Genomic DNA, 12,255 nt, shown 5'->3' with positions numbered 1-12,255 from the left:
CTCCTTCATTTGATGATCACATTAATCCTCTGAGGGAAGTAGTATTCTTAGTCCTATTTTACAGATGAGGAGACTGAGGGACAGAGGTTCAAGTCACACAGACAAGAGTCCAACCTCTTAGCCATTAATGTAAAGACTTTCATTTAATAAATAAGGCAATGGACGTAAACTGTGCTTATAAAAGTATTTACAGCTTTAAAATCATCATTTTTATTATTATCTTAAAAATAATTAAATTGTTTTCACCATAGGGCACAGTAACACTAAGACCTCAATACAACCCTGCCAGCAGTGTGAAAATTACACAACCACCTAGGGTCAGGAGTACTGAAGGACCTCAGACCCTTCTATGGCTTCTAGCAACAAACACCAGAGTTGAAATCTGACAGGATCGTCCACATTATTATTATTATTATTATTTTTAAAGGTCCTTGGGGTGCCCAGGTGGCTCAGTTGGTCAAGAATCCAACTCTTGATTTTGGCTCAGGTCATGACCTCATGGTCTGTAAGTTCGAGCCCCGCATATGGTGCTGTGCTGACTGTGTGGAGTCAGCTTCGGCTTCTTTATCTCCCTCTCTCTCTCTCTGCCCCTCCCCTGCTTGCTCACCGGCTCAGCTCTCTCTCAAAGATAAACATTTAAAAAAAAAAAAAAAGCTTATAAAATAAAACAAAATGTCCTTATTCCCCAAACACATCTGCTGATGAGACTTAATACACAAAATAATTCTCTCCCTACCTTTTTACTACATATGACGCAAAGGACATAAAAGAATAAGCAAAGCTGGCATATCATTTTAACCTTTGACTACCATTATGCTTTTGTGGTGGCATAAAAGGTATTGCCCTATTTCTATCTTTTCACCCTGAATGAAAGACAGGTGGCATCGAGGTGAAAGGTACAAGCTTTGGAGTCAGACCTCATCTAGGTCTAGATCCTGGCTCCCCTCTCCCTGCAATGGGCCGTCCAGCGCCAGGCAAGTGCTTTCCTTTTTCTAAGCTGCAGCTTCCTCACTTACAGACTGTGAGCCGCCAATGTCTCAAGGGCTAACTGTAAGAACCAAGCGAGATGGCGCACACAAAGTGCTAAGCAAAGTGTCCGCTATGTGATTCAACGGCAACGAAAGAGACAGTGAAGGACATCATTCCTATCAGAAGAATGCAATGGAAGATGTGAGGCATTTATTGACCCGGCAGATTTTTCTTTTACATGACATTTAATATAAACGCTGAACTTGAAATAAATCATTACAAATAATGGCAAATCATCATCTCCTTAACAAACACTCTCTCTTGAGAAAGAAAGCAAGCTAAAAAGTGTATTCCAGATTTCTTTGAAATCTCCAATCTACGATTGGAAAAAAGAGTAAAAACAAACCAGAATACTCACCATGGATCGAATGCTGGTTGTCTTTTTGAGTGGTTAGTTCCAGAACTACTCTCTGATGGTAGGGAAGACACTCTGGTTGATACATTATTTTCATGGAAAGAATTGTCTGGACGAGGAGATGGCACTGAATAAAGAAAACATCAGTCACTGAGGTACTTTTTTGGCCAAAGCAGTTCTTAATTGATTCGATTGCATTGTCTCTCACACAAATAAAATAAATAAATAAATAAGTCAAAATCCTTCTCTGCCCTTTATATAACTTTTGTGTTTTCTGAGGGTGGAGGCATTCTAGGGAACATTCACCTCCCCACCCCACCCCCACCCCCCTGGTAATTATCACATTAACCCACATGGGTCAGTTAACGTCAGGCAATATACATTCAAAACAGAAACTGACCTGTCAGCTGATTAACTGAGGAACATCATAGGATATTTAAAAGTATGAATAGGACAGCCCCCCCACCGCTTCACTGTTTTGACATTCTTTGAAGTGGAGGCTTTCTTACATCAAGACTCAACTATGCAAAATCTATTCTTAGTCTGAAGTGACTCTTAACAATATGTGTGCTGGAATATACTAACTGTGCTTTAAGCCTTACACTTGGGAGGCAGAGTCAATTTTGTATTGTTTAAAACTAAATTCCAAAGAAATTCGGTTATTTGCAAAAAATACTATTTTCCTCTAAGTTCTTAATCCAGGAATGAACAGAAAGACAAACCATAACATACATGAGTAAATACTTTCCTGCCCTTTGCGGTGGGGGTGGGGGCGTTAGCATCTTTTTCTGTCAATTTCTAAGCTTGGTCATAAATCAAAATATATTGCAAATTTCATCACAAAAGAAATATACAGGCTGAATATCAACATAAATGACACCATTTCACTTGACTTTTGACCAGCAGGACTGAAAACAGGAAGTATTCTGGAAACATCGGTCATTTCAATGATACCACTAAATCTTCATCCAGTTAGATTTAGTAGAATCATTGAAATGACAGATCTCTCCAGATGTTTCACCTAGTTAAATCTTTTCCTTTTATTTCTGGACTTTATAAAATAAAAAAAAAGTTCTACCTGCCAAACCCTGAAGTAGATTATGAGGAAGACAAATGAGGGGCTTTGCTGATAGGAACCAATTTAATTTACTTGCAATCAAACTAAAACTGTCTTTCCTAATTAATCAAAACTTTGTGAACATTTTATATTAAAGTATATACCCCAGACACCTATAGAAATAACAAAGGTATGGTCCATTTTGGAAGTAAAACTTACAGTGAAAGAAGAAAAGGCATTTGCTGATATACACTAGAATATTTTAACTCACTTTAACCTGAATTAAAATTTTAGTCCCTTAAGATTCTAAAGTAACCATAGCATGAGAAAAAACAGAGTGCATTAAAGGTATATTTATTGCCCTATGCTCTTTTCAAATGCGGAGGTGGGAGGGAACAAGTAGCCTAATCAACATACATTTAGTCCTAAATAACACTTCTATACATTTATTTAGCTCAGGTTTTGAGTTAAAATGACCAAGCAGCTGTCTGTGTTCTCCCCCAATTCTTGCCCCTTTCCAGCTGTCCTCGCAAATCAACAGCATAGTGAGAAGCCAAAAGATGTGGGTGGGGGCAACTGTAGAAGGTCATGATGACTCTTGGAAGCTTTAAGAAGCTGAGCCTCTGGAACACCCAGGACCTTGCCCCTTCCCTGGTGGGCTTGCTGTTAAGTCTCCCCACTAGGGGCTAGGGCTCTGCAAGGGCTCTCATTCTATTACTGCATAGCTCTTCAAAGAGGATCCCTTTCTTTCTCTGTCAACATCTCCTAAATCCATACAGCCTCCAAAGCATCTGTTTTAGTTGCCAGTTAACCATCAAAGTATATTTAAAAAACTTTTTTTTAGTTTTTATTTATTTATTTTGAGGTGGAGGGCAGAGAGCGAGGAGAGAATCCCAAGCAGACTTCCGCGGTCAGTGTCAGGTCGACACAGGGCTGGAACCCATGAACCATGAGATCATGACCTCAGCTGAAATCAAGAGGTGGATGCTTAACCGACTAGCCACTGAGGCACCCCTAAAGTGCATTTTTTTTTAATATTTATTTTGAGAACGCACACGCAAGTGCGGGAGGAGCAGAGAGAGAGAATCCCAAGCAGGCTCCACACTCAGCACAGAGCCTGTCTTGGGGCTTGATCTCATGACCGCGAGATCATGACCTGAGCAGAAATGCTCAACTGACTAAGCCACCCAGGCTCCCCTCGAAGTATACTTTTTAAGGCTGTGCAAGTGCACTTGAAGATTTTCTTTCATTCAATCAACAAATATTTATGAGGGGCATCTGGGTGGCTCAGTCGGTTAAGCATCCACTTCAGCTCAGGTCATGATCTTATGGTTAAGTGGGTTTGAGCCCCACATCAGGCTCTGTGCTAACAGCTCAGAACCTGGAGCCTGCTTCAGATTCTGTGTCTCCCTCTCTCTCTGCGCCTCCCCCACTCATACTCTGTCTCTTAAAAGTAAATAAATGTTGAAAACATTTTTTTAATTTATTAACAACAACAACAACAGCAAATACTTGGAAACTGCTAGGCAGTGTGCTAGTCAATGAGGGTAAAAGAGGAAAATATGATAAAGGGGCTTGCAACCTTGTGAGAGAGAAATGTAGACAAAGAATCAGTACCATGTAGTCTGTGTCATGTTAGAGGCCTAGACAAGGAACCATGGGTAGAACAGAGAAGAACACACTGGACTTTGGGTGGAAAGGGAAGACATCATACAACAGAGGACTTCAAAGGAGGACCTTTAAAGGGACAGGAACAAGCGATCCCAGCACGGGGAGGAGTGTGTTTCAAGATGGAGGAGCAGCAGCTAGAGAGGATGGCAAGGGCCAGGGCATGGCATGTCTGGAAAGTCATCTTAGGGAATTCACATTTTGTTCTGATGTCAATGGGAAACCACCAGAGGACTCTTAGCAGGTAAGAGGTAGAGGCCTGGGGGCAGGGCGGGGGGTGGGGGCAGGCAATGAGTTGCCTTGCTCTATTTTTCCCCCTGTAGCATTTATTACCCTTTACCTCCTACATAATTATTACATTTAGTGTGGTTCTCTCCTCATTCTCACGTAAGCTCCGTGAAGGTGGAGACCTTTGGCTGTCTTGTTCATTGACATGTTGTAAATTAGAACAGTACCAGGTACACAGGTGACATCAATAAATATGACTTAATTGAATGAATGAGTGGTATGGTCAGAACACAGCTTCAAGTGGATCATTCCAAGGACTGGTTTGATGGCAACCCTGGGAGACAGGGAGATCAGGTGGGAGGCTACACAAAGAACCTAACTCAGAAGCCATGAGGGCCTGAACTAAGACAGTGGGACACAAAGCAGAGAGAAGTGTTGGAAGGCGACAGTGCAGACAAGAATGGCACTGACCTGAAGTCAGGGCAGTGAAGTGTTGTGGAGGCCATGGGCTGGAGGTGTAGTGAGGGGGAAGGGAGAGAGGACCCCAGGGGGTGCTAGGGGCTGGGCTTACCTCGGTAGAAACTGCCAACTCTCCTCGGAACAGGATCATTGTACAGGTGTCTATTTTCTTTGGGGGCGGTGCCATCATCAGAGTGGGGGTCATGATATGCTCCACCCTGAGACAAGAAACAGGTTTATAAAAAGTTAACAACAGAGCGATGATGATTTGGCCTATGAACTTACAACAGTGCCTAATTGATCCATAACTTACTCCAGCATCTTTTAAAGAGAACTCAGAATTATGGCATGAGGAAGACTACTTAACTTTATAAGCCCTTACATTATTTGTGGGAGAAGGACTATGAAGAAATTTGAAGAAATTTGAAAAGATAGGCTGTAATGATGTCACATGACCACTCTTTACAGACAAGTTTTAGGGTAAAAGTTAGCAACTGTGGAGAATTCAGACCTCAGACTTCTGCCTTGCGTGGAATGAAGAGGTGCCTTCTCTGGAGGATTCTTTAACGGAAGATCGAGCCACAGTCATCTCTGGAGGGAGCTGTTCTCCAGGCTGGAAGTCAAATTTAAAAGGATTTATAAGAGTGTCCTGTTCCTAGGGATGAAAATCACCTAACTCGCCATGGGCTTTATTTGGAATAATTACTACCTTCACCAGCTAAAATAAAAAATGTTAGTTGGCTAAAACACAAATTGTCCCATAAAAGAGTGAATCATCTGATGAATGTAAAATAATTCAAACAAATGTCACACAGATGGAAAGTGAAATTCTCATTAAAGTTAAGGCAAGCAGGGAAAGAATTACGCTGAAAATAGTTCAATTAATTATTAAAAACAAAGAAAATTATCTTCCCAATATCTAGTCATGTTTCTGTGCAGCACTCTAATTAGAGATTCTATTAGTTAATCCAAAATTTCTCTAGCAGATCCAAAATTATTTTTCATGAAGAACTTAAATGGCAGATTCAGATAAAATCAAATATTCTTTGGATATATCAAGGAATAGAATCAGCGCCCTTAATAATAGGGCTTAAAATTTCCTACCTACTGTAATGTATGTACTTAAATTTTCTTAATCTTCTGTACGATAACGGTATTTGTATTTCGTGTATTCTCTTAATCATAATCATGACAGCACACATCTCAGGAGACACTACCTATTTCTCTCAAGGAAGTGAGACACAAGCTAAGAGCAGCCTTGGTCCACAATGGTGTGTACTGAGGGGAAAAGTAGCATTTTCCACCCTTGAAGAAAACAAGATTAAGGAACAAAATTACCAAGCCATGAGGAGGAGTTGGCTGCATTGTGTATTTGCACAACACACACACAGAGTATTATCTTGAGCTTTACGTGATGTATCAAAAACACTTTACTTGAATTTTAAATAGGATTCTCTCGGTCTTTGTCTCCCTTGCTCCCCAAATATACTATGAAAGAATATTTTGGGCAGGAAAATCATCCAATGTAGCCCTTCTTCCTACTTTGTGACAAGATCTCTTTTGAATTTTATCACCCGTATTGTTTACAAAGTCCTCTAGAAAAGTTCTTTTATTTTTTTTTTTAATGTTAATTTTGAGAGAGAGGGAGTGACAGAGTGCAACTGGGGAGGGGCAAAGGGAGAAAGAGACACAGAATCTCTAGCAGCCTCCAGGCTCTGAGCTGTCTACACAGAGCCTGATGCAGGGCCCGAACCCACAAACCGTGAGATCATGACCTGAGCCAGTGTTGGATGCTTTAACCAACTGAGCCACCCAGAAGCCCCTAGAAAAGTATTTTAGAAGACAAATGATTTACATCTAACCTAAACTCTTAAGTGACAGTGCCAGTTCAGTCCCCTTCCTCTTGTAGGTGGCCGCAATACTTTGTAAGAGAGCAACTCCCATTGTTTACTCATGGCTTTAGTTACTTGTCAAGCCATCTGCCATCTTTGTGCCTTTAAACTTGTACTGTCTTGCAGGTTGGCACTGTACCTCCTGAACTGGAGTTAAAGTTCTGTAACAGTTGGATCTGTGTTGAGTCCACAGTAACCATTCATAATTAGCTCATCTCCACCAGGTTCACAAAGTCGGGGTTTCTTGTTTGTTTGTTTGTTCTGGAACTGTGAGAACCACTCCATTTGTCTTTTATCCAAGTTATAGCTTTCTGTTTTTCTTACTTCTTCTCTATTTACACTATGCTTAGTGCCAACACACTTTACCTGGTTTTGACCTCCATCTAATGTCTAGGGGAGGCTGCCACATTCTGGAGATCTTTCTAGGCCCTACGGGTTCTCTCTAGGTGGACTCCTCTGACCACTGCTCTGACTCCAATCATGGCATCTCCCACCACGTGCCATCTCCTCCACATGCAAGTGTGCATCTCTTGCTCCCCCTCTCACCTGGGCACCAGTCCTTCCAACCTCATGCAGAACAGCTTTGCTTAGGGGCCCAGGGTCACTTCAGCCTCAACAGGTCAGCACGATGCAGTGCTAAGAATGCTGGCCCTGGGACCTAGACACTGTTCTCATGACCCCAGCTCTGCCCTGGACTAGTCGGGTAAACTTGGGCAACCCATCTAACTTCTAGGAGCCTCAGCACACTCATCCACAAAATGAAGGGACTGAATTAGGTGACTTCAAAAGTCCTCTCTTGGGGCGCCTGGGTGGTTCGGTCGGTTAAGTGTGTGACTTCAGCTCAGGTCATGATCTCCCGGTCAGTGAGTTCAAGTCCCATGTCAGGCTCTGTGCTGACAGCTCAGAGCCTGGAGCCTGCTTTGGATTCTGTGTCTTCCTCTCTCTCTGCCCCTCCCCTGCTCACACTCTTTCTCTCTCTGTCTCTCTCTCTCTCCCTCAAAAATAAACATTAAAAACAAAAAATAAAAATAAAAAAGTCCTCTCTCCTACTCTGAAAAGGAGTTCCTAGGTAAGGAGCCCAAAGGCTTCCTTCTTCCTGTATTTAATCCTTCAATTCACACATCCTGTTGCATGTACTTCTGAGGAGTCCTTAGGACCCATGATTTGTTTCCCACTGCAGTGACTTTGTCTAGAACATACTCCCATCACCTCATACTTGAATTATTGCAAAAGCCACCTCAAATCTTGCATTTTTCACTGTAGCAATATGGAACAAATTGCAATCTCCAGAGCACACCATGCTGTTTTACGTCCCTTAGCTTTTGTCTTTTCTGCCTTCCCTTCCATCCTCTTTCCTAACATCAACTCCACTTTCTCCCCCTAGGTAAGCCCCAGAAATCTCTTCTCAGATGCCACCTTCCCTGGGAACCTTCCACAACCCCTACCTGAACTGGGCCGTGCCTGTGCGTGGCACACTCACCTCTAGCACAGTGCGGGCACACAGCCTCACAGTTATTGCCATGACTGATCCCTGGCAAGTGTGCCCTAACATGCACTCCAAGAGGACAGGGACCATACCTTTTTCCTCTTTCTCAGGAGAGCCTATCATGGTGCCTCGGTCACTAAATACTTGAACACCATAAGAGACTCTTAAATACAGAGAACTAATTGAGGGTTGCTGGTGAGGTGCTGGGTGGGGATGGGCTAAAGGGGTGAGGGGCATTAAGGAGGGCACTTGTTGGGATGAGCGCTGGGGGTTATATGTAAGTGACGAATCACTTCATTCTACTCCTGAAACCATTATTACACTATATGCTAACGTGGATTTAAACAAAGTAATTAAAAAAAAATGTAAAAGAAACAAAGGAAAAATATACTTGAACACATCCTCATTCTTTAGCCATCAAAAACTTCTCTCTACATCCTAGCTCAGGGCAAGACCTTTAGTTGCTCCCAAAGCCATTTCTAACTGCTCCTGTTCATGATCTTTTCCTGTTCTCAACTCCTATTTATAGCCAGTGCCATAGTAATTTGCTTCTTAATTATTTCATTGTTATTATGTATAATTTAATCTTCCCTGAAAGAAGAGAAGTTTCTCAAGGGCAAGAACCCCTATCTCAGACTCTTCTGAGTGTCTGAGAACACCCAGAATAGAGACAGTGTTAAATGTCTAGAAAATAGGTCCCACCATCACAGAAGCAGCAACAACTAAATTTGTTCAAAACTCTGTGCCAGCCACTGGACACGGTGCTTTATACACCATGTTTCAACCTCACGGCACCACTCAGATGAGGAATCTGAGGCAAAGAGAGATTATATCACTTTCCCAAATTGACAGTCTGAAGCAGACCGCAGAACGAGGTCGGCCTGGCTTCCCAGCCTGAGCCCTTGGCTATGCAGACTGCTCATTTACTGACAATCTCCACCCCACCTTCAGCACCCATCTCGCTAAGCCCCCCATTATATATTCCATCCATATTTTCTGCAGTTCTGACACACGCTGATGAACCTATTTTCACATCTTCTAAAAGGGGAGTACAGTACTTCCCCTCCATGAAACGCTTTTCTCCTTCCGATATTGGCTTATCTCTACTCTCATTTCTTTGATGCAGATGAATGTTTCATAGCATGAAAATATAATTGAAAAAACATGTGTTCTGTTGTAAGAATGCTACTTCTCTTAAGCAGGTTAGTGTCAGCAGTTCTAGAGTCTGAAAATCAGTAAGATGGAGGAAGCATTATGATAAAAATATTGCCTAGAGATTTACAAAAAATCCAAAAGACTGCAAATTAACATTTATCTTGGTCTGAAGTCAAATTTACCTATAGTTCTAGAAAAAATTGAAATTTTTCAATTCAGTGAAAATGAGTAAGGTATAAGTAAAAAGGGTATGTTTTAAGCAAATGTGGTCTGGAGAGAATGAAGAAAATCTCCACAAATCACACTAAATTTTGAGAAAATTAAAAATGAACCCATATAGCTGATGAGTTCTGTAATAAATCAAAACAGGATTCTCTCAACAAAATATGCCAGAAAGGAACACTTAAGAATAGAAGCAAATTTCTAAAAACACGGTTTGTTTGTTTTTTTTCAGTTCTCTTGAGTACTCAACAATTGGCTTAAATAACTAATTATTTAAAACAGTCCTTTAAGTATCGCTTCCCTAAATGCATTTTATCAAAAAAGCACAAGCTCCTACAGTAGGGAAACTTGCACTGACCCCATTCACACCCCTGCACCACCTTCCCATGATGAGCCAACAGATCCAGTCAAGGTCCTAAGCTGTACCTGAGGTGATAAGAGCTGCAGGCTGTTGGCCCTGGCCGCCATTCCTTGCCCTACGCTCAAGTTTCCGTCCAAGCCTTTGGCTCTCACTTTGTCCCGGGTCACGTACATGGAATGCCTGTGTGGACGCTGCTGGGAGGAAAAGGGGCTAGTGTAACCCAGCCCATAAGAAAAAGATTCATGAGGTGCGGACAGAGAATGGGAATGGCTGCTGTCCATGTGCTCTGGCAGCTTTAATTCCTCCATCGTTTTAGAATGCCTGGTTGTGGTTCGGCGGGAGTCAAGAGTGCCCTCACTTCGATTATTTCTCCCCGAGGGGCTCAGCAAAGTTCTCGTGTCGCTGTGCCTGGTAGGGGTCGGGCTGGTGGGAGAGTTCAAGTCCAAGCAGCTGGATGGGAAGTACCTACTGGTACTAGACTCTGCAATTTGGGCCCTGGCTTCAGAAAGGTTGCTCACAGACTTGGAGTCACTCAAAGCCCCGTGGCTTTTGGCCTTGGTCCTGTAGGAGGGACTCCTAGAGGACTGGGGAATAGTGTCAATGTAGCTATGCCGGCTCTGTTTTTCACTGGGCTGCAGCGTCCCGGCTTTGCTCTGAGAGCTTTCCATAAATGAGTGCCGGTTCTGCTGAGATCTGCTGCTTGACTTGAGGTACTTTGTGCCTGGGCCTTCCGAAGGCTTCGGGTCAATATTAAAATCAAACTCTGTCTTTGACTTAGCTTCTTTTGGGCTGAGTAGATGTGGTATATTGTTGTTGGTAAGATCTTTGCTGGTAGACCCAGGTTGGCTGCTTCCTTGATAGGTTTTGGTATGCATGGGACTAAGAGTAGCTCCAGCAAGATTTCCGTTTAGGAAAGTTTCATTGGCGGGAAGGCCTTCGTCAGCCCGGGGCAGACCCACACTTAGGTTCTGGATATCCTTGCTGTTGGATCTGTGGTGAGACTGCAAAGCAGTACTTTTACTGGCTTGATTTCTATGTTAAAAACAAAAGAAATACATCAGTTTCCTTCAATAGAACACACACAAAAAGTATTGTTTAAAAAAACACCTCAAAGACTAAAAACGTTAACTCACTCAAACGTGTCAACAAATCACAAGTAACCATAAGAAGAAAGCTGCTTACATCAAGTCAGTCTGCAACAAAGCACTGGTCCTGATGAAATGATTTTGGCATCCTTAAATGGTCAAGTAACTTGTTGCCAACCTCCTCTAACTGATAATCTGGGAAAGCATGTTTTTGCTATACTGGTGTTCACATGAGTGTTTGTTATAAGACGCCTGATAGGGAGAGAGCTAAGCTATAACAAACTCTTTGTAACTCTTTGTCTGCTTGAATATCAGAGGCAACGTTTAGATTTGAAGGTTATGATGTTCCATCCTTTTTATCTGTAAAACTTATTGCCTGCTTCAGACATAAATACTAACAGCACATACAGACATCAATATCTCTTTTTTTAAAAAAATATTTATTTATTTATTTGAGAGAGTGGGGGAGGGGCAGAGGGAGAGAGGGAGAGAGAGCATCCCAAGCAGGCTCCACGCTGTCAGCACAAAGTCTGATGCAGGGCTGGATCTCACAAACCATGAGATCATGACCTGAGCTGAAATCGAGAGGCAGACGTTTAACCGACTGAGCCACCCAGGCACCCCCATCAGTATCTCTCTTGTGTTTAGTCTGTATCATCAAAGACTGAAAATTCTTGCAATATACTCAATAAAATAAACACTCTAAAAAGAAATGTAAACTTTGCTGGAAAACACGATGATCAATGTTTGTTTTAGAGAAGTGGCAATACTTGGGGTACTTAGATAGCTCCTTGTACCCTAAACAAAAACGCGTCTCCAACTGGATCACAGGGATCTGGAGAGTTAATTTCTCTCCAGAAGACACAATTTATTCTCTTCTTCATCATCTCACATGTCATTATTCCAAACCGACTGAGACCTTCTTTAGGATTTAAAGCTTCATTTCCTATTTGGCTTAAAATACAAAATATGAATCCACAGGAAAACCTTGTCCTTCATTGGAAAGCTGAAACTGACCTCACAGCAAGTTCAGCTTGTTCTACTGTAACTATTTAAAGAATCAAATTATAGTTTAAGGTAGGATGTTTTTAAATGAAAAATAATTTACACAATTCCCTTTTTACTATGCATTCAGAAATTCTGCTGCAAATATTGTTATTGCTAAAGATGGTGTGATATGGGGGAGTTTTGTTCCCATCACATAATAACTGGAAGAAAAGTCAAATTTTTTGTCTGTATAATGGTAATCTGTGAAACT

The 12,255-nt window shown here is 41.9% G+C and overlaps 1 protein-coding gene across 8 annotated transcripts in view; it reads right to left on the bottom strand.

The window, feature by feature from the left end:
• The window catches only part of CDKL5 (cyclin dependent kinase like 5), a 216,007-nt gene that overhangs the window by 36,595 nt on the left and 167,157 nt on the right, over positions 1-12,255 (bottom strand). For all 8 annotated transcript variants that reach the window (XM_045472590.1, XM_045472595.1, XM_045472594.1 and 5 more), the window contains 4 exons: positions 9,978-10,944; positions 5,308-5,409; positions 4,909-5,014; positions 1,388-1,511 (listed from right to left, as the gene is read on the bottom strand). In XM_045472590.1, the coding sequence (XP_045328546.1) occupies positions 1,388-1,511; positions 4,909-5,014; positions 5,308-5,409; positions 9,978-10,944 (1,299 nt within the window). The remainder of the gene's footprint in view (positions 1-1,387; positions 1,512-4,908; positions 5,015-5,307; positions 5,410-9,977; positions 10,945-12,255) is intronic.

This window comes from Leopardus geoffroyi, chromosome X, assembly GCF_018350155.1.
Source record: "Leopardus geoffroyi isolate Oge1 chromosome X, O.geoffroyi_Oge1_pat1.0, whole genome shotgun sequence".
NCBI classification, from domain to species: domain Eukaryota; kingdom Metazoa; phylum Chordata; class Mammalia; order Carnivora; family Felidae; genus Leopardus; species Leopardus geoffroyi.
Note: the sequence above shows the minus strand (reverse complement) of the source record. Positions and strands in the feature narration are given on the sequence as shown.